Below are 23122 nucleotides of genomic sequence, written 5' to 3'. Positions count from 1 at the left end.
ACAGAACAATCTTGTCAAATTCAGTTCATATGTGTAAAGGTACCCATCCCCTGCAGTATTATAAACTAAAACCGGCCATTATATTGAATGACACAATTGAAACTCCAAGAAAAATGAAGCTAATGTTCTTCCAAAAAAAATCCACAAGCAGCATATACATCTGCACACACATTCTTTGACAGCTTGCTGTTTGACTCAGCATTACCTAGAAGATTTCCTACATCCATTTGTTTTTAAAAACAAATCTCAACTGGCTTTGTGAAAATTTATTCACTGGTGGCTCTGGAGTGAGGGCTGGGGGTTTTTTTCATTTGTTTGTTTGGGTTTGGGTTTTTTGTGGAAAGGAATTGTTTGTTCTTGTGAGGATGGATTTTTGGATCTGAGTTAGCATGTCTTCTTGGCAGTCTTGCAAGAATGATTCACACTACCCTTTTAAAAAAAGCATACACATTCTTCTTATCTTGTGTTGGCATTCAGGAGATTAGTGCTGCGTTCACGTCAACAGTAGATTATTGCACACATACTATCTACGTGTCTTCACATCTCAGCTTCTCCCTAGGCAGTATCAGGCTTAAGTTAAAACAGGACTTTTCAGGACAGAGATCCTAGCAGGTCAGAAAGAATTATTGAAGTTCCAGGCTTGACCATTAAAAAAAAAAAAAAGTCAGACAGCAGAGGTAGCAGAGCGGAGCCCTGATAGCAGTCTTCTGAAACCAGAATAAAAGGGGTTGCCTTACAAGCAAGCTGCATTTTAAGGTCTTATTCATAGGCTAATCTGGTATTTTAATGAGGCATTTTGTTAGTACTCACTTGTCCAGTCTTCTTCAAAGCAATACAAGAAGTGAAATCCCACCATGATTAAAGCATGCAGGGAAATCAGTGCTATATACATCTGAAAAATAAAGGATGTAATAGAGGTATCAGCTAAGTTTAAAGACCAAAATGCTAAATCTTCTAAACACTAAATAAATCAAAGTGTTAAGACTTCAAAAAAAACCCCAAACCACCCCAAAAACCACCAAGCCCTCCCATTACCCCTAAAAAAGCACCCTGAAGCTCACAAATGCCAAGACTACACAGACTCATTCTGGCCTTACTAACAGCTCTGAGTGAACACAAGGGAGACTGCTTAATTCAAAGCCAGCTGAACACAAAACCCAGCCGGACACAAAACCCAGACTCCTGTGCCCCAGTGCGGCCTTCAGCACAGCTTACTGTCCTTATCTCTGCTGAGTACAGCGCAACTTTTGGAGAACAGCAACACTCTGACATTGAGGTACCATGTTGTCAAAGCTTACATCCTTGCTTTTGAGAGCACTAGATTCCCAGAGAAACAACAGCTAATGCACAGCTAACCACAAAATGCACTGTATCCATTTTTCAGCACAAGTTTCAGAATTTTTTTTTTTTTCCAGTAAGTATTTTTCCCCGAGGCAGATACTGGCACAGAAAGTTTCTCTCAAGCTTTAATACTTTGTACTTAATACTTTTTGTTTTAAATTAGGTCTTAGCTTTGTAACAAAAAGCTTTACACTATACACAATGCTACATACACTACAATTTACTGAGACATGGCTAAAAAGATGACTGTCCTGAATGTACAGGCTCTGACAAAGGTCGGCAGATATTAGAAGGGAGAGAGATTTTGTTACAAGAAACCCCTGTTGAAGCAGTAAAAGGTGACAGAAGAGTATTTTGGTTTTCCTTGCAAGTTGAGCGTGCTGCCATTCTTTCACCTCCTCAGGTCTCAAAAAAAATAACCAAGAACAAAATCAGCAACCCTTATTCTGTTTCTCTCAACTACAGTAAGTATGTAATGTAACACAGTCTGCTTGAAAGTAGATGTCAGTTTTAACAGATATCCTTTTGATAGAATTAAAACACCTAGCTCACTCCTCAGGGTAAAAAAACCCTTGCTCAAGGGAAAGAAATGGGATTTGTTTTGTTCTGTAATCCACATCCTAACAACCACACCATAGAACAGTAAGCCTTTCCATTTAACTGAAAACCTCCCCCCTGTTACTTGGAAATCTGAGAACATTCTTCTTTGAACCTAGAGATGTCTCAAAAGATTTATTAATAAAACAGAGCATCACTGAAACTCAGCCATGTAATGTTCACACTACTCCCACAGGATATTTGCAGTTCGCTTTGATGAAACAGACTTCAACCCTTTCAGAAATATGTAGTATTCAAGTTTGCACTTCTGTTTTCTTACTCGTGATGCCACAGATGTAGTACAAAAAGTCAAACACCTCCTTGGTTTTCAAGTATGCAAATAAACCACTTGCAAGTAAAAGGTGGATAATTCTTGCCAAAGGGGATGCAGGCTTCCCACTCCTCACTTAAGATGTGGCAACAGCTCTTATTATATGATTCTACACAGGTACTCATACAACTACAACATTTAGGAACCCCTACATACGGCCTGGGACCCTACCAGCCACAGTACGGCGTAAAAGGATGGCCCACACCTCAAAGAGCTCAACACCACGATAAACTACTCCCATTCCGAAATAGGGGCCCAACAACTGTCAACACAAACCTCACAAAACCCTGGCAAATACTTCCTATGATGCCTTTTTCCTGTTGTCATGTTGTGTTTGTTTCCTAATCAGCAGAACAAAAGTCTGCAACAGTTCCCTCTAAAGTTCTTCTGAAATGGGAAAGAGAAAGCCAGCCTTAGGAGCTGTTTCACAGACTACACACAGCATTTCAGCGCTGCCCATTGGACAACCTCAAACACCACTTGCAAAATACTTACTGTAAACAGTACAAAGTACTTCTGGTTATTCTCTCCTACACAGTTATTGACCCACGGGCAGTGATGGTCCATTTTCCGAATACACCTCTTGCAAACACTGAAAGAATACAGGTCTTTATTTATAGCACATTTCATTCCTTAGCATAATATTCACATCGGTGGTTCTGCCAAAATATGGTTTGAACAATACGTTCAGGCCGATGGAAAAAAATCTGTGATTTAGTTTAGTTTTAACCTATTTGGCCCATGAAAATGTCCACAAATTAAAACTAAACAAAAAACAGAAAGATATGAAAAGCAGAAATGAATATTTTTCAGAGTTGCTAATAACAGACTAAGGTTTATTTACCAACATCACCTGGTAGCAGGAACTTGCAAAAAAGAAAATTAAATAAAGCATTAGAAAAGATTCTTGACATCAAGGTAAGCCACAAACTAGCATAAAACAGCTGTGGCAGTCAGTCAGGAAGACAGTACCACAACATACATTTAAGGTAAAATTAGATGTTAAAACACTTCACAAAACCAGACTAATAAAATCAAAATTCAAATTCTTGGCAGCACACACATTGTGGCTAGAAGTCAAATAATTAAAAGATTATTACTTTGTCTGAACATCATTCTCTTGCTTAGTCAGTAACTGCTTCAACTCACATAATAAAGGAAGTCTTTTTCTCTGCCGCTTCCTCATATGATAGGAGACGAAAGGCAGTCTCCTGATACCACATTGCACAAACAAGCACAGAAATCAAATATGAAAAAACACAAAAACCCCAAACAAACAATAGACCCAGAAAGGAAACAGCCATTCCAGAACAATTCTGGCAGCACTGAAACAAAAAGGATTGAGGGCTCTGCTAATTTTATTTTTCTTCTTGTAACAAAAAATATTTTGACCTCAATATAAACAACAAACTTCAACACCCAAATGCTTAAGGGAAACTCAAACAAAACCATAAACACGTTCTTATGAGCACGTATGAATAAATAATAGAAAACCTCTCCATCAGAACAGCCTTGCACTCACTCTACATGGCAGGGGCAGGGGTGGGGGGGAAATCCCCAAGGATACATGCCATGCCTGAAAAACAAGTGAGTTGCTATAGCCCTGATCCTAAATGAAAGGTTGGTCAGGCAGTTCCCATGCCTTCTGGCATGGGGCCAGACCAGGAGCTGCTTCTCCTCAGGCAGGCACAGGTACCCTGTTACTTGCCAGCCCCAGGTGCAGTGGAAAACAGGAAAAGCCTTGTTTCCCTAGGATAAACAGCCTGAAATGATTTTTGAGCTACATGGGGACTAAAATCAGGTGGCACAGTAAAAACAATTTATCTGCCAGATAGCATCATACTTCATACGACAAGTATAAATTACTGGTTTTAAAAAAAAGGGGGTAGAGGCAGGGCATGTGGTGTAAAGCAGGAGGATGTCTGTCTCCCTGTGGTCTAATTTACTGCATGCAGACGTGCACACGCTTCTCTTGGGCTCTGAAACAGGTAAGTACCCAAGCAACCCCTTCAACTGCTCCTAGATCCTAGTTCCCCAGAGGGACAACCTGAAGCAGCCGAGCCAAAAAAGACCTCTGTGAAGGAGATTGCTAAGGCTGAGAAGAGAGATTTTATTCCATGCATATGGACCAAAAGCAGCTGGATGACAGGCAGAACACTAGCTGGTAGAAAAGGAAACACAGAAACTAAGACTGAAAACTATAGGCAGCAGGGATTGCCCATACTCAGACACTCTCCCCCTGCTCAACCACACAGCTTCGAAATGCTGGCAGGAGTAGTTTGCTGGGCATGGGGGACTCACAAAATAGCCTATGAATCAAAAAGCACCCTGGTCCCTCAGGCATACAGCTAGCTAGTATCTCCTGCTGATGCATATGCACAACCTTGATGTGTTGAAGTCCAAAAAATTCCCCTACCCCACAAAAAAAGGTTTGACTGAAAATTCTCAACAGCATCAGTACTCAGTGGATCAGTTTCCCAAATTTTAATGTCTAAAAAGTTATCTTAAAGCATAGAAAAAACGGAGACAACATTTTGTGTTTAGCCAAAGAGTCTCTCTCATTCACCTACACTGCCAGTCATCAGCAAGACAGCATTTTAGATGCGAAGTTTCATTCATAATTGAAGAAGTGTCAGAGGGGATTCTACAGTAGCATTCTACAGTAGCATTAATAAGTCATAGGCATGATCACATTGCTCCTGCTGAAAACCAACTCCTGATTTTGATTAAAATAAAAAAACAACAAAAAAAGAAATACATTTGCAAACTAAAGCTCTGAAAATAAGTATGAAAAATGAAAACAGCAGAACAAGTTTGTTCAGCTCAGTACCACATATTCCCCTCCCCACAAGACCCCTGCATGATCAGCGGTAACCTGGATACAAACTCTCTCAGGATGTATTGGTTTTTGAGTAGGTAAGGAAGGGGCACCAGTGCAAACTCATTAACTGCTTTTCTGGAAAGCAGGTTCGCTTGCTTTAAAAGCAGAAGAGAATTTTAGGAAGTGGTTATTTTTTTTTTGCTCACTGCCTTTAGTACTAAAACGCTCACTACCAGTTACTCTCTTCAGGGAAGTTTATCCCACCAGAGAAAGAACGAACATGACAGATCAGTAGCCATACTGATCTATCACAAAGCACAAAACAAAGTCACAGTACTCAATGAAAATGTGGAAGTCGGAACTCTTAAAAAATATTTACAGTTACCTGAACTTTAGTTTTAACCTAAATATTTAACTTCTAAATAGAATCTACAGTTAGACAAATGGGTTTGTGAATAAAAACAAAAATAGGAAGGACACTGACCTTTTGAGAGACATTACATTTTATGGATTTCTATCCATTCTGGTATATAATGTCTCTTTTTAAGTCACATGTACATGAAGATTTACACAATGTCAATTATAGGTCTGGAGTCAAGGCATTCATTTTAAGTGTTTCTCACCTCGCAAGAAGTGGCCCCAGCCTGCTATAGATGAAAACTTCTCTCAGAAAAGGCCTGAGATTTTTTTCAGAGAAGCTTGAATGTGCCTGGCACTATTGACAACAGAATTCAGATGCCAATCTCTGAACTTAACCACTCCAGTCTGAGACTCCAATAACAATTTAGATCAAAGCACGCTGGGTAATTCTTGAGGTCTTGACAAAAGGGCAATCTTCAGAAAAGACTTTACCTGCAGTGATGTGCTCTGTCAGGTTTGATGCTACAACACTTTGGGCACTTGTAAACCACCTGTCCTGGCTTTAGCTGTAAACTCTCAATGAACTCCTTTGTGGCATTACCTTTGGGTACAGCACCCTGCAGAAAAAAAAAACCAAACCAGAAGATTAACCTGTGGACAGTACAAGTGCTAAGAACAATAGGATGACATAAAACAATGGGAGGGGAGTGAAGAGAAAGAAATAAAATCTTCCCCAAGATCAACATAGTTTCGGGAAGAGCAATAAGATTCAAAAAAGAAATTAAAATGAGGTCCTAGTATATGGAACCACATACTTAAACATTATTTTGGTGGTTTGTTTTTTTTTTTAAACATCAGCAAATCCTCACTTAAGCAATCAGTCTTTTGTAATCCTATAGTAACCTTACAATATTTAAGAATCCTCGTCCCTCTCTTCACATCTATCAACAAATTTATCATGCCAGTGTTTCATATCACAAACTAGAAACCACAGATGTTTTATTCCAGTAGAAGCAGCTACTTATGAAGTATCACTGTGTACACTAAGTTGCTGGTAAACGCCTCATGTATTTATAGCTATGCTTCCATTGTGTATTTGTTATTTGTATTAGGGTTTAACATTCAAACAGTGAACACTAAGAAACCTCCCACCTGAATAAGACTAGGCAAAACTTTCTTAGTTGTGCAATTGCCACTTTAAAATTCGTGTCTTTAAGCAGGTAATGTATTCCTGCTGCAGGAGTCCGAGTTCAAGAGTTTCTAGCCCTTCTAGGGCTCAAAAAAAACCAAACCCCAAAACCAAAGGTCATGAAATATACTGTATTAAATCGGTGCTGGTACATTGGCACAAATGCACCTCTGTGGATCTAAGGCTTTTATACTGAAACAAAAGCAGGGCTATAACATTTTAACAGATTTCTGATGGAACAGTCTTTTTAACACATCTATACAACCTCCCAACAGCAATAAACAGGAATAATACACATCAGTGAGAGAACTGCACATTAAATCATTACTATAAGGCTTTCTTGAGCAGTCTCTGGGTTTTTCCACAAAAACCTCCCAACAGGCCTGATCAATTTAAAAATTACCAAGACCAATTTCCACAAAATGCTACAACTGATGTTCTCTCTCTTTAGTACACAGAAAAGCTCAAAACCTTAGGAATGTTTTTGGCAAGAATCCACAGAAAGCAGCTCCTGAAAAGCATGACACACATTACCAATTCTGAAGAATTCAGGTGTTCATTTATTTATAATAAGAATTCCTGTTTGTTTGCCTCAGCAGTGCTTTCTGTTTCATTCTGATCCTAGATGTGTCCCTGGTTCCCCATATCCTGGCAGCCTCCTTCATCCCTGACTCACTCTGTCTGCCAGATGTTGCTGCATCCCCTCACTTTATCTTCCCTCCATTTGTTTAGCTGATTTCCTCATAAAAAGCTCTACAAAGAATAGAACAAAAAATTTGGACTGGCTCTCACCATCGACACACAAAAATGCCACCACGTGCTAGGAATTAATGTATCCTTTCCCAATTACTCTGCATAGAGATTGTATCTGCTTCTCCAACGCTGCTTGCCCAGTCTGCTTCAGAAAACAGCTTTTGTTTCAAATGAGTTCCTGCTAACTCTGCAAAATAATTCCAGCGACCTGAAGGTCCCTAGGCATTAAAGCCACACAGCATACAATAATTAACAGCAGCAACAATGAAAACCCCTAGGATATCAACTATATAACAAATTGCTGCAACCCTGTATTCCCAAGTCCACCAGCTGTAAATTGCAGAGCCTCAGCTACTGCTTACAGTTCTGCCCAGCAGCAGTAGTGTGCAATGCATCAGTCTTTACCATAAACTGTGAAATTACCCCAAATCAAGCCATTTCTGCAGTGCTGTGGCCTCTGGGAGAGCTGGAAACTAAGAAACAAAGATTACACTGAATTTTTAATGGCACCTAACAAGGTGTCAAGTAGGAAATTACATTGGGAAGGAATAGAGTATCAGAGGCACACCACCATTCCCAGTAGCAACAAGAACACTCGGGAGGAAGGGGCCAAGAGGATTGAGTCTAAGCTTGTTTTTCCTTCCACTGACTAGTGGAGTAGGGGTTTTGAACTGATTCTACTGTCCAGAGGTTAATAAACAAAATACACCATCACACTTCACTCAGAATAAGCATCATGGTACTAAACTCTACCTTCTCACTAGCTGAAAGACAAGAAAGCAGCAGACCAGATCTCTCATAAAGCAACGTCTTACAGAGACATACAAGGGGGTCTTACAATTCTGATGCTTCCCACCTGCCTAAGAACTGTCAGCTCTTAGCAAGCTCACATAGTATTTATTTCAGCATGGTTCAATAGACTCAACTAAATCACTAATACGAGAGATGGTAACATGGATTTTCAAAACAACACATGTTCTGCTCCACTCTGCTGAAGCAATACTTGCCAAGGCAGACAACCAAAACCAGCTTTTCCAGCTTTCCTGTTTGTCAAGACACAACAGGCCACAAACACGAGATCTGCCACTGGGGAGAAAACAGTGTCAGAGAGAAATGCTCTCCTTCCCAGTGCAAAAAGAAGAGCTGCTCACACAATGGGAACCTAAAGCTGGGTCCTTGACTTTGCATCTGACTTGAGTGGGATGAGAAATTAGCATACCACATCAGCACCCTCACTCAGCAGGCTGACACACAAAAGTTATTTAAAACTGCCACTCACTCAGCAACCGAGTTACCCAACATCTAGCAGACAAGAAAAACACCGCCTGTTTCTTTCCGAGACATACAGAGAGAGATATACTTACTGGATCTGTCAGCATAGCACGAAAATGTGAAGCCAAAGCGAGGAAAGCCAAGGTGTTGAACAGTGTGCCATTGATGACACTATAAACATAATCTCTTGATGGAACTAGCATGACAAGAAGGACTACAAAGTCGGCATAGAACACCAGCATCCAGGTAACGACAGCACATGCAATACCACAGCCATCTCGAATAAACCACATTGTTCCCAGGGAAGCGCGGCTAGGAGGTGGAACACACTTTTCTGGCTGGAGGTATTCAGGTTTCCTTTCAATATCTCTGAAGCGGTGGACTGGAGTAATCATCATAGGCTATTATGTCCATACTTGCATCTGAAAGAGAGTCAGAAACAGTGATCACTGCTTTGCAAGACATGTAGACCTCTGTTCACATAACGGCATGGGGATCACGTGGGAAATTCCAAACTGCAGAAAGTGAGTTGAAAAAGCAAAAAAAGATAAATAAACCAAACACAAAATAGCGCATTTGGAAACCAGACTCTTCTGCTTACCAGAACACTTCTTACTCAGAAGACTCTTTAAGTGCTTTTAAGACTTGCTTAATTACACATTAAATCCACCTGTGTGCCACCTCCACCCCTCCAGAGGAAAGGCAACAAGCATTTTAACGAAGAGAAAGTGGTCAGGTAGTTGCCACAGCAGGAACTGAAGCAAGAACTGGACACTGTCACAGCAGGGAAAAAGGAAAGACGTGGCACAGCTGGCAGGGTCCCTTTTTTCTGCCTCAGACCTGGGGAAGGGTCTCTCCTACAGAAACTGGGAAGCTTAGCAAGTGGAAGAGGTTTCCTTTCTCCTTAACCACTGACTCACGGCTTTGGGGTAACTGCAAAACCAAACCGCTGTGAAGTAGCAGTGACAGGAACTGCTGAAGAAGCAACCCAGGCAAAGATCTTGACAGGAATTTCTAGTCTTGGCTGGAGGATGTGCTTCCTGAACAACAGCTATCCCACTCTCATCTCCTCCTTCAGCCTTATGTCCCGTGTACGTCTTCTGCTTTGCCATGCTTCTCCCACCACCTTTGCTCCATCTCTCAATGGCATTTGTTTTAGCTCCCCTTTAGCACTTCTAGCTAACTCCACTCCACTGTAATAACGGCACTAACAGGACACTTGCTGCCATTGCCCTGTCCTCTCTGTCTCTGCCAGGCACCTTGTCCACCCAGAGGGTAAGGTCCATCTTGAACTACTGTACTACTCCAAGTATGCACAGCACTCGCTGTAGTTTCAAGTGTAACTCCCACCAAACACAGGCATCTGAGAAAACAAAAAAGGTGCTCATAAGACTTTGGCAGGCAATCAATCTGCACTGTGAACACACACCACTCAATGTCAGAGCACACCTGGAATGCTGTGCTTTAAAAGCGGCTCTTTATACACCCAGCAACTTCTTTCAAAGACACTTAACAGGGTATTTGCACAATGCTCTAAAAGCTCAAAACCAATACAATCCCTACATAAAGACCCACCTTCTACAAAAATGGATATAATTATTTTGCTACCAAATACACTGAATTGCATATACCTAAACAGAAGGGTTCAGCCTCCTGCTTCAACATGTAAGGATTATTCTCATTTCTTTGCAGAAAAAATAGAACGCATTTTTCCATTTTAATTCAGAGAAAGGGAGACAATGTTCACTGTTAATTATGTTTTCTGCCAAAAAAGTTCATACTAAAGTGATTTCTGTGTTTAATTGTTAAATAAGTGCCACAGTCGCCTACACAAAATGGATAAATTTTACAGAAAACACAGTGAGAGGATCACAAAAGTACCTAGGACCTTAAACTTCTCTCAAAACTTTTATGGCTAAGTTCCGTTGAGTACAAGGAGAAAGCTCTATTTTGCATAACACTGACCTAAACTGAGATGCTACTGCCCCTACCTAGACAGGGAAGGAGATGATAGTTTGCTTTCTAGTTGTTATTTCAAGAGGACCAAATTCGTAAGAGGACAATTAGTCTCCCACATCCAAAGAGTAAGGTTATTAATGAGCAGGATGATTAATTAAATCCAAGCACAGAAGTGACAAGCTTGTGCATGTTAGTGCAAGTGACATGGAAGAGAGGTGACTGGAACTGCTATTGCCACAGTAAGAGGCAAAAGCCAGGAGAGCAAAGTTACTAGGTGCACAGAAGTGGATGAATCAGACAGTTTACAGTATTTGTTTTCTAACATAACTGGTATAAATAAACTAGGAGAATTAGGTGTTTTCTTTTATTTCTGGTTTTAGCATTTGGTATGCTGCCAGGTGAGAGAGTTTAAGAAGTTTTATGAATCTGAAGAAAGTCACATGGATTAATGGTAAAGTGTATCAGTCTTACACTTATACATACATCACACAGAACAGAAAAACCAGGATAAAAATGTGCACGTGTGGATCTCATTTACGTTGGTAAGGAAAAAAAACAACCAACCTCTCCTCAATCACAAAATTCACATACCACATAATTACTTTGTATTTTAACCACAGCTATAATTTAGCCTCATGACTCCTGATCCTTACAGAGACAAGCTATGTAATTTTCAGAAACAGTGATTACCCAAACAATCTGGTGGTCTAAGTTCAGATATATCTATACCTACTAGTAAATCCATACCTTTTCCCCAGTTTTTCACAATATCTCTAAGGACGCTTAGGTATTCACATTCACACAGACTTAACAAGTATTTTAAAGACTCAATCCCTCCCTCAAGGAAATAGGTTAACCTTCATTGCATTATTTAATAATCTTACTAAAATTGTTATGCTGGTATGCCAGCTCAAAAAAAAGCTGACATAATTAAAGACTCATGCCTGGCAACAATGTTTATTTGACAGTAACATCATATTGCATTAAAAAATATGAAAGAAAACAGTAATTTAGGTGTTTGATTTTCAAACGGAAGTCTTCGACTTGACACATCAGGTGCAGTAACAAGCTGGTATAGTCCTGAACACAGACTTTCAGGATTTTTTTGCCTAGACTCTGAGCCTTTCTCCACCCTCACCCCAAGGTTTTGTTTCCCAAAGCAAAGGAATGAAACGATCACAGGAAAAGCAAACTCCTATTTAACAGAGGAATTAGTTTGACAAGTCACCTTAAGGCCAGTATTAGTAGAGACCGACTGAAAGCTAGACAAATACATAGTGATTAAACTGTGGGTTTAGTCCTGAGCAGCACACTTCAGCAGTCAAATAAAAATTAATCTCTCTTGCAAATGCAGGAAGTGGTTCCACTGTAGTAAGAGTTCTACAGCTCTCTCTCAGAAATAATATTGAGCTGAATTGGAGGGAGGAAAAAAAACCCACAAACCTATTGCTGTGTAACTGTCTAAGGAGAAACTGGAAGGAGCCTTGAGACACCTCAGCCTGAAAGTCTGAGGACTTGTTTCTGCAGTGCAGTAAGGAAGCAGTTAAGAGGATAGAGCACAGGCCTCCAATTCGGACTTCTGGCTGGAGGACAAATTTGTTATTTAATGCCCTTTGTTATTTAATGCTTGCTTTAGAGGCATCATCAGACAACAAAATGAAAAAAATCAGTAATCAGTACATAAACATCATTCATTATTTGAGAAATACGTGTGTGTTTTAGTGTACATTATCTTAAGAGTCAAGTTACTGCAGCATAGTGTCTCAGCCTCTCTTCTACACAACTTGGTTAGGTTTTTGGTTTTTTTAATTCCCAGTTCTTAACATACATAAACATCTGTTTTTGTTTATGTTGTCCAACCTGGTATTTTCATATAAACAAACAAACAAACAAAAAGATTGTGGTGGGAGGAAGCAGTAACTTGCCCTAACTGGTCTGGCCTTCAATCATGCCACATATGAACTTAATTTATAACACACGGATGGAATATGCCAGTTCCTCCTGCTCTGGAGCAAACAATATGTAAACAATGAAGGCAAAGGGCTTAAGAACTTAATCACAGTGTCAGGCTACAAGAGAGGCCACTAGGTAAGTGCGAGATACAATGACAACACATGCATCAATTTAGGTTAACGACATGTCAGAGCAAAGACTTTTTCTTCTTTTTTATCTGGAAGGCATTTGGCATTACAGGAATAATAAAAAACCCCATGATATACACATTAGAAATGCAAATAAAACACATTAAAATCCACTTCCTGCTACAATGGACACTTAAAATATGCTATTACACCCTATATAAACTAAATAACTGTCTTTTGACCTGCCATAAGCCATGTAAAAGACCTATTTTTTAATGGCCTGTGACTGCCAAAGAACGCATTAAGAATGAACTAATGAATGATGTGGGCCCTCACGCAATGCGTACGTGAAAGCTAACTGAGGTTCTGATGTTACAAAACTTAAACCAAGCTTAATGCCATCGTCAGCCTGCTGATTTTCATGCAATTACTCATGCAAGTAAAGTCAAGCACATGGGTATGACTTGCAAAACTACAGTATTACTACGTACATTGCAACCATTTCCTCTATCAGAAGTCTATTAACATTAAAGTTTGGGAAGAAGTTACATTTTGTCATATGAACTAAGTGAATTTCAAGTTCTGCCAATTACAGGAAAACAATCAGAGAAAAAAAGAAAAAAGAAAAGAAAAAAGAAAAAAAAAAGAGAAAAAAAAAGAAAAAGAGTGAGATCAGGGCAGATCACAGGCATTTTTTGAGGTTTTCAGTTTGGGGTTTTATATACTTTAAAGAGATACTTCAGAATAGCTTTTATGAGACAGACTTCATTGACAGTATTTTGAGACCTGACAAACAACACTGAAGTTAACTTTTACTGTCGTAAAAAGGAAGCAAACATACATAAGCAGTCATGTTATATTCATGACAGCTAAACTAGGTGAGCTAGATCCACAGGACAGGATGTCCCTTTAAATAAAACCAACAAACTCCAGATCGATAGGAACTGCAAGAGGGGTCATTTTGAAGTTTGTTTCATTTTTCTGTATATAAAACTGCCTTGATTAAAACACTGCATATTTAATCTTCCTTTGCAACAGAAATGAGAGAAAGTGTGTTTTCTAACTAACAGTGTATTTACCCATGCTTCTCCTGCCACACTTGCATACACAGCCCAATCTAACAACAAGCCTGTCAAAACTTACCAAAGCAAGTTCTAGCAGGGAAAATAAGGCAATATTAGTATTCATATATTTTTTCCTAATGGCTCCTGCAAGGCCTAAAAAGCTTTATCTGATCAGTAGGAGTGTAACAAAACAGCCCAGCTATGCTGAGAATTTTTGGCAGTCTCCTGCAGATGCATCCAGATATCCATCAACATGGCAGTTTCCAACTCCCGGTTTATAAAACTTGAAGGGTCAGTGGGACATTTCCCACAGGTCTGTGAAAGACTGCTAAAAAAAGCAAGCCTATTATTAGCAGGCTTAAATTTGCTATAGAGAGCTGTACTTCCATTGGAATGTTTTCAGGACTCCACACATGGTTAAAAAAAACCCAAACAAACAAACAAAACAAACCTAACCCAAATCCAAAACCCCAAACACAGGTCAAAAACTACTCTTGCGTTAAAATGGCAAAAGCAATGGGAAGGATCAGGCACGGAGCTTAACGCTGTGCTGACGGGACACCCGATGACTCAGATCAAAATATCACAGGGCAAAGCCAGTACTGCTAGCCCTACTCCAGCCCCCCAGGAGCAGGTAACGGGATTATGCCTAGCACAAATAAATTTTCATTTTTCTTCTGGAAATTCAGGCCACGTTAAGGAGTACAGTTTCAACCTAAGTAGTACATTACCAGCTATGGATTTGCTTTTAGTATCACAAACTTCTCTGATTCCCCTGAAACCTTTGGCTACTGAAGTCATGCAATTTCAACAGTTTCAGATCCCATACTGAAGAAAAAAGGCATAAAGAAATCATTAAGTGAATTATATTAAATCCATTTAAAATAATCTTAAAAAAATTTACAAGGCTTAAAACAAATATGTATTCTCTGAGGCTAAATGCACAGGCTTGGATTACCTGCCTTGGAAAGAGAGCACACAAACCAGATGGTAACCCAGTTATAACATTATTCTATACACGAAGGGAGTAAGTGGCTATATTACAATCCTGCTTTATAGTCACTGTTGAGAAAACTGTTTACCTCATTAACTATTTTGATGAATCATAATGTATTATTTTGTATTTTTATTTATTGTTTTGAAGAGGCCATGCGTGAACAAGACCTTAGTAAAAACGGATCACACTAAAATCATACTTTTATAATCTTTATTAGAGGGGAAGATTCAATTGAAGTGGTGCATTTCTGAAGAATATTTTTGAATGTGAGTATGAATACGTAGAGGGAACTTCTCCCCAAGGAGAGCAGGGGGAGGTGGAAACTACCTCAAAGACATCTTGTCAGATTTAGAAACTCCATCCTGAGGGCCTGGATCGGGCTGAGAGTGACAAGCTCAAGGGAGATGCAGCCACATAAGGCACAAACCCCACAGTTCTCCTCTCATTTACATCAGTTTAAACAAAAAAGCAACTTCAACAGTGCCACAGGAATTCCATTAGTAGAACTGTAATGAAAATAAGGCCAAGTTTTCTCAATTAAAACCATGGGTTTTTTCCTATCCTAATGTTTATGGTACACAATCTCTCAGGACAGATGGTAACAGCTTCCTGGTTAATGTCTGTATCATTTCTGTTTAACTAATGGATATGTATTGTATAAATAAATTATAATGCAATAAAGACTGACCTAAGAGCCTGAGTTATCTGTGAAGTGATGGCACCCCCACCTACACGGCCTGTCAGCTGCTAGCCTGAGCAAAGGAGAGAAGACAAAGACAATGAAGTTACTGTCCAAGGTACATAAACAATGGACCACTATGGATGAGTGACAAAATTGGGGCAACATCTAGGAACAGGCCACCAAGGCACAAGGGCAACAGAGACTACAGTCAGACTTGGATCTGACTTGGTTGATCACAAAGTTAGTGATCGTAATAAGCTTTTAATCAGAGATGGAAGGCACTTTATAAAACTGTTATTAAGTATGAACCATTACAAAATAACTTATGGTAACTTTTTAACTATCAGAGCTGCAAAGGCGACAGAGAAATTCTGTCACTTCAGTCTTACAGTTTCCCAATAGACTAAATACACACAAGCTACTTAACCTATGTAAAAAGAGAAATGTTAATCCTGAACATATAAATACAAACCAGCTTTGTGGCATTGCCACCTATCTGGACAAAGTATTGGAAGGAAAAAGCAGTCTTGCAGAAGGGACTGCACTGGGAAACAGAAAACAACAAACGGGGGTGTCGTGTCATGCTTTCCCACAGCACTGCAGTTATCCTGCACAGCCAGCCTTATGAGAGACAAAACAGGAGAAGTTGCCTCAGTCTTCTAGACAGCTTTGCAATTTTCATGCTGACTCAGGACTTAAAACAGCAAGCCACTGGATTAAGGGAATGTAAATTCTCAATTTGCCCTGTATCAAGATTTAGGGGAAAAAAAAAAGAAAAACAAAAAATTAAGGGGGAAGGTTTGTCTATACAACTGGTATTATATTTAGCATCTATTTTAAAAACTACACTGCTTTCATGGCATAAGGAATGTATTTTCCAGAGAAGCATAAGAGTTGCAGCTTTACAGTTTTGATCATAATAAGAAGCTGGCAGAACCATCCTAGTCTAAAAAAGTATTCTGAATATTACCTTTCAAGGCAGAAAGAGCACTTTAACTATCAGACGTATCTTTTCACTCAGATGGTCTAACCCAGGATTTGGTTCTCACCCACTTCTGCTACAGTCCCCCCTTCACAAGCATGAACAAGTCACTCAGTCTCTCCATATTTTTTTCCCCGCACTTGTAGTCTACACTTCTTCCCTACCATATAGGTGTAGGGAAGATACAGGTATGAAGGCTGTAAGGTATTTACATTTTAAATCCAACTACTACAGCTAAGCAGACGTGTAGACCAAATACAGAGAATACACAGGGCATACATTAAAATACCACATTAATATAACAAGGACCAAAAATTTATCACCTGAAAAGGTGAAGTCCTGAAAAGGCCTGAAGTCATGATCCATCTTTGTGATGTTAAGAGTTAGTCTAGAAGAAGCCTATGCTGCTACTTCAGAGAACTGGAAAAACCTGCACATTAAAAGCTGCTGTGTGTTAAAGCTTTTGAAATGTAGTAAAGAACTCATGTGTTGGCAAACTAAGTACTTCTTGTTTTGCTCACTGTTGCACTAGCAAGCCCAAGGGATCCCCATCTCCATTAAAAAATATGGTTTCTGTGCATAAACATTAATTCTGCTATCCTTCAAAACACAGAGTTGGAGACCAGACTAACTGCAATCCACAGTATATTGCTTATCTATTCTTTGCTATATTGGACATCAGTAATTCAAGTAGTTATTGTAAAGAACAAAGATGTGTATCGCATTACTATCTCCCTTTATCACCTGCTAAAGCCCTCTCTGTATATATGGTATGGTACTACTGCCTTCCCACTAGGACTCTATGTTTCAGTGTTGTTTTCTTAAATAGCATACACACTACCTTTATTCACTGTTACTGTTTCAACTTGAGCCCATTTGTTTTAACTTCTGCATGCCACACCACCTTTATGATTGGTCACCCCTGTCAGTTCTGCATTATTGCAAAACTCAAAGCTGAACTTCAGAAACACGCCATCCACCACCAGCTTAGCAGCAAAAAACATCAACAAGGGCCTTGCGTTTCCTCCCATTCAACATTCTTCTGTTGTCCAAGGGCATTAACACTGAGTTTTCTGTGTTCTTGTTTTACTTGCTATTACAGCTCCTGGAACAGTGAATCCCAACATTTTTCCAGCTGTGCTCTAGCCTTCCTTCTCATTTCCCTACTTTCCCATCCCTATCCTCCACTTCTAATTTTTTTTCCTCCTTGCACTCCTATTCCTTCTCCTTTAACAGTACCAGTTCCGTATGGTCACCTTGTAACCTGGCGGGGTGCAGAGATACAGGGCTATAAACCGAGATAAATCTCTCTCCAGTCTCCCGAAGCACTCCCAGGCACCCCCCCAACCCTTGGGGGCACAGCCAGAAGCAGGCGAAAGGACTTAACATGCCAGTGCTCCTGTGGAGTAAGAGCCAGCACCTAGCTGCACCTTGCCTGTAACACCTTGCACCTCAGTAGCTGGGAACTACTGCTGTACGAGGAGGTCTTTGGCACCCACAGCCTGCAGAGGCAAGCTGGCTCGCTCTTTTGGACTCCCTCTCAAAAGGACGATGTGTAAAGTGTTACTGGCAGACTTGCTGCACTGCAGTTCCAGTCAAGTTACAGGCTATCTTTTTTTCTTATTGTCTGCACAACCCAGGAAATACGCAGCTCTAAACGGGAAAGCTTTAACTTCTCACTTTTTCTAACGCAACCTTAAGTTTCAGATTAGTTACATGCACAAGTCAAATACGATGTTCCTGGTACCACCATTCACATCTGGTTTGCTTCAACCAGCTAAGCACAGGAGAGGGAAAATAAAAACTGACAACAAGCTTTTCTGTCTTGTCATGTTTTACACTACCTGCTGTCTTCTCTCAGGAAGGCAGAAAAACTATTCCAGAATATCACCCTAAGAAAAAGATCACGTCTACACCGCAGAGGGACCAGGGAAAACCATAAGCTCAGTCAATTAACATCTGCAGAGACTGGCTGAGCTACAGCCAAGCCATTTTCAGACTGACACCACTGTGGGTGCCCACCACCCACCCTGTAGTCTCCTCTACAGGAGAGATATCCCATTATAGATGTATGGGAAATGTCTGCAGGAGCAAGCTTCACGGCTCCACAAGCACACTTCCCTGAAATAATGCAACACATGGGTTTAAACTGCATTGACTACGCAACATGGTTAGCTCCTGTTCTACTGGAGATGCACAGCAACCCACCCATCAAGAAAAGTAAATTCACCTTGGATAGAAGAGATTCACCAAAGCTGAGTTACCAGTGCCCAGGCTACACACATACTACCGAAGACTATCAGTTGCTCCTCTTTGCTGACACAAAGGAAACTGCCCAGGAGAGACGCATAACTACTTGGGCACAGCAGACCTGCATCTGCTGAGGAATTAAGCATTCATCTTCTTGCAACCTGCTCCCAATAGTTGGATTAAACTACATTTTTACATTTTTGTCTACTACCAAACAAGCAATTTCAAACTAAAATACACACTCTGCCTGTAACTACACCACCTAAAATGAAAACTAAAAAGGAAGCGGAAACATACACAAAAAATACCCAATAGATGTAAAATGTTGCAACAAATATTTTAGCTTTTAGGAAGACCTTATATTTGTCCTTTTATAAACCTATAACCACATGGAACTTTGGGTCGCTCCTTCTAACTCTCAATGAGCATTCAGTCAGACACAACTTACTACCACAAGCAGCTCCCACTGGTATGACAAATACTATTGCATCAGTGAGACAGTACTAAGAGCTATCTGACAGAGTCGTAGTGTTTGAAGGACCGGATCTTTATTGCATGTGGGGCTGCATTTCTAAAGATGTATGAATTAACGTGTGGCTCCCCCTATAATGAGTCTTATCACTGAAACACCTATGACACTATACAAAGGACTTATCTATTGCTTTCACTAAGCAAAGAAAACCATGGTACTCACTAAAGCCTTGCTGTCTACACCACCAGGCATCAGAGGCAGTCACTCACTGCACCCTGCCAGACCCTTCTCTGAGATTCCGCTGTATCAGAAGGACCATCCGAATTTGGGCTCCTTTCCTACCGATCTGACATCGCGCACCTTTGCTGTGTCAGGGGGCTGGCACACAATCTCTCCCTTGCATGCCGAAAAACATCATTTATCTTTTCTGAATCAGGATCAAAGGAAGGAGATCTAAACGAGCTCTGGTGTCCACCTGGCATCCCTCACCGGCAAGCAGGCAGGGGGAGAGCACATCAGAGACCAGACTGCTGCCTCCTCCTCCCCTGAGCCCATGTTTTCCAGAAGATTGTTTTCTAATGAGCCACCGTGAGCTCTTGCTTTGTCTGAAAAATCACTTTTCAGAAGTACTCCAGTAATACTTAGAAGCTGCCGTTTAAAAACAGTCCAGCTTACTTCCTACTAACATATAACTCACCATCCATTCCAACTAAACCCGCCAAAGTACAGCGCCATGGTTTCAACACAGATTACTCGCGATGCTGAAGTCACAACAGCCCGACGGTGCCATGGGACAGCCGCAGTCAAATGCCAGGTGACCGCGGCCACCTCTGAAGCGAGAGGGTCCGCTCCACTGTCCAGGCGCTCGCCGATGGGCACATTTCATCGCTGCAACGCATTAAGAGATTACAGGACCCCCGGTTCGTCACCACAATCCAGTAACAGACTCCCAAGACCCCGGCAGAATGGCTGGAGGCTCCCAGTTTGAATTTCCTGCCGAAGGGGACATTACGCCGCTCTGAACGGCCGCCGGAGCAGACCCAAATCACGTCTTTAGCCCGGTATTATTTAACGTACTTAGCCTTGCAGTATTTAAAGCCCAGCACTGGAAGCCAGCGGATCAGCAGGCGGCGAAGGGCGAGCGGCAGCCCACCTCCCCTTTTCCGACCGATGCCGACAGCTCCAGGAGACGCCGCTGCGGGACGCGACCCACCGACCAGCACGCCCAGCGCCTGCCGGGGCCCCGGCGGAGGGAAGCGGGGCACCGGCCGGTCCTTGGCCGGCCGCGCCAACAACACCCCTGCCTCTCCCGGCTCCCGCACGGCTGCGCGGGGAGCGGGCACCGGCAGGGCCCCGCAGGGTTGGGGGTGGGAGGCGGTTGGCCGCACGGCGCAGGCGGCGGGCGCGGCCCCCGCCTCAGCCCCGGCGACGGGATGGCCGCTCCTCTCTGGCGGGCGACGGTGGCCCGCTCCCGCCCCCCCCGTCCGCCAGCGCACACCTGCCCGCGCCGTCGATCGGTCGGTCGGTCGGTCCGTCCGTCCGTCCCCTTCCCCGCCGCCGTCAGTCGCACCACCTACCCCACAGGCCGCCGCCGGTCCGGCGCGCGCCCCGCCGCCCCCACGCCGCGCGCGCGAGCGCACGCCGCCAACGCCGCCACGCAGCGCCGCGCCGGCCGAGGCTGCCCCGCGCCGCGCCCCATCCGCCCCGCCGAGCCGAGCCCGCGCGCGGCAGCGGCGCAGCCGCCCCCCGCCTCCCCCCCCCCAACCCGCGCTCCCTCCCTCCCTCCCTCGCCGCCCCTTACGCTGTCTCGGCGAGGAGGTGGGGCGGCCGCCGGGAGGAACCAGGAAGCGAGCGGCGGCGGGAGGCAACGCAGCCGCCGGCCCGGCCCGGCCCGGCCCGCGGGCGGGCACCGGCGGGGCTCGGCCCAGCCGCCGGGCCCCGTGTAGCCGGGGCGTACCTGTGCCTAGTGCGCATTGACGTTCTCGGGCGAGGGAGGGGGGGGTGCGGAAATGCGGGTTTTGTGAGGAAAAAAATTTACCTTTTGTTTGTTTTTTTTTTAAACATGGGGAAGAGGCTGCGTGCCTCAGCAACCCAGACAAGTTCGGGTATTTTTGGTGTGCAGGTATCCAAAATCCGACGGCATGCAGGAGGACGGAGCGTATCGCTGCAGGTGTCACTGGCAGAGGGAGCCGCGGCAAAGTTCGCCTGACACTCTTCGTCTCCAGCCGCTGCTTCCAGCGCTGAAGGCCTCGCCAGGCATTAATCATGCGGTGCGAATTTTTACATTCCAGGTGGTTCCCTCGGGCTGGTTTTATTTCAGCCAACGCGTGTCATCCGTTTGCCATAACGGGGTTAGAGGAAAAGACATTGCTTTGTCCTTGTTAAAAAACAAACAAACAAAAAAAACCCCAGCACACAACCACAACTGGCATCCTTTTTGTCTGATAAGCTTCACGGTTGCCTCGCGTGGAGAATTTGAATGCCCTAGGAAGCGTTCTTCAGAGTGAGGGGGATGCCTTCTGCCATCCTGGAGGAAAAACGAGCCAGACCCGGGCTTCTCCAGCCTGTGGAAAACTGCTGTCTGCATGTAAACAGGATTTGCTAGCTGAGCCCCTGGACTGTGCAAGAGTTCGGCTCACGTTAGGTAGACCTCAGGCTGGGATGGCAGAGGGGGGAAAAATAGAGGGAAAAAATTTAAATAATAATTAAAAAAAAAAAAAAGCTCTTTCCTTGCAGCTGGAGCCGTTAGCTGCTGTGGGCTAAGCCCTGAGACAGGCAGGACCAGGAGCCAGAATATAATCTCCCCGTGTTCTCAGTGGGAATCATAGGGTGCCCCTGCATTAACCCTTTTTTTTCTCTTTTTCCTATCAGGAATTCACTTCTACAAGGGAGTTTCTGATTTCTCCTTGCCACGTGGAATGTGAGGACGCAAGAACCATGCTGCAAGGTCAGATGAAGGGTACAGCTGTGCTGGACGGCAGCACTGGCAGATGCTATTTAGGGAGAACATACAAACCAGGCCCTTTTCTGCACGGGCACTGCCTTTGCCTGGCACTCCCCTGGCCCAGGACAGCAGCCTGGCCCTGCTCACGTCCTCTGAGTGAGCTACCCAAACCTCAGCTCCCAGCTCAGTCAGGCTCCACCACTGGCTCTCCCTGCTGAGAAGCAGTTCACCAGGTGAACTCTGGCAGTGTGCTGTGGAACCCTCATAAACCATAGGTCAATCTCACCCAAGCAGGCATCAGCGTGAAGCCAGACTGCAACTTTTAAAATAATTTGAAATTATACACAGGAGCTGTGCAAAAAAAGTGTGAAACTTACAGCATGAACCACTCGTTATGAAACTTTACTTTAAAGCCTTTTTCAGTGAAAAAAACCCCTTAATTACTGCTTTAATATATAGCATAAGTTTTTAATTACATTTCCCATGCTACTTTCCCAGGGATATCTGGCACAGGACCAACAGCACTCTCCTAATGAGAACATTGGGGTGTCTTCTCTGCTCCTGCACCAACCTGCCCCGTGCACCGCACCTTGCTCGGACCTTTCTCTGAGGTAAAAAAACCTCTGCATTTCCTCATTTTTTTTCCTCATCACTGCGCGAGCCCTTCCCGAGCACTGGGGTATTTCTACAGCCTCCTTCAGGAGCTTTTACCTTGGCGCAGGGCAGGCAGAGAGCCGGGCACTGCCCCTTTGGTCTACCAGGAGCGTCAGCTTCTTGGAGGAGACGTTTTTCGGGACGCGGGGCGCTCCGCGGGCACTTGGAGCGCCGCGCCTGCTCCCTGTGAAAGCCTTCCGTGGGGAGTTTAACTGCTGTCACCCCCCACTTGGCCTGCGAGAAGGGGGAGACCCCGACATCCGCTACTCGCTCGGCAAGCGGAACAGCGGCTGAGGCCGCCTAGGGGCTTTCCCGCCTCGGGCGGGGCAGTGCGCAGGCGCGCGGTCCGCCCTTCCCTCCCCGCTGTAGCGAC

At 43.1% G+C, this 23122-nt stretch overlaps 1 protein-coding gene across 9 annotated transcripts in view; it reads right to left on the bottom strand.

The window, feature by feature from the left end:
• The window catches only part of ZDHHC3 (zinc finger DHHC-type palmitoyltransferase 3), a 435152-nt gene extending 412209 nt beyond the window's left edge, over window positions 1-22943 (bottom strand). For 4 of the 9 annotated variants that reach the window (XM_049817243.1, XM_049817241.1, XM_049817248.1 and 1 more), the window contains exons 1-5: window positions 21190-21276; window positions 8757-9086; window positions 5943-6067; window positions 2765-2861; window positions 811-892 (exon numbers count right to left, since the gene is read on the bottom strand). In XM_049817243.1, coding sequence (XP_049673200.1) covers window positions 811-892; window positions 2765-2861; window positions 5943-6067; window positions 8757-9062 — 610 coding nt within the window. In that variant the 5' untranslated portion in view covers window positions 9063-9086; window positions 21190-21276. Of the gene's footprint in view, window positions 1-810; window positions 893-2764; window positions 2862-5942; window positions 6068-8756; window positions 9087-19848; window positions 20172-20228; window positions 20626-20649; window positions 20691-20952; window positions 21088-21189; window positions 21277-22806 lie in introns of those variants that run through there. The other 5 variants (XM_049817246.1, XM_049817242.1, XM_049817247.1 and 2 more) reach the window with 5 other exon arrangements.
• Between the last annotated feature and the right edge of the window lie 179 nt (window positions 22944-23122).

Source organism: Accipiter gentilis, chromosome 14 (genome assembly GCF_929443795.1).
Source record: "Accipiter gentilis chromosome 14, bAccGen1.1, whole genome shotgun sequence".
Classification (NCBI taxonomy): domain Eukaryota; kingdom Metazoa; phylum Chordata; class Aves; order Accipitriformes; family Accipitridae; genus Astur; species Astur gentilis.
Note: the sequence above shows the minus strand (reverse complement) of the source record. Positions and strands in the feature narration are given on the sequence as shown.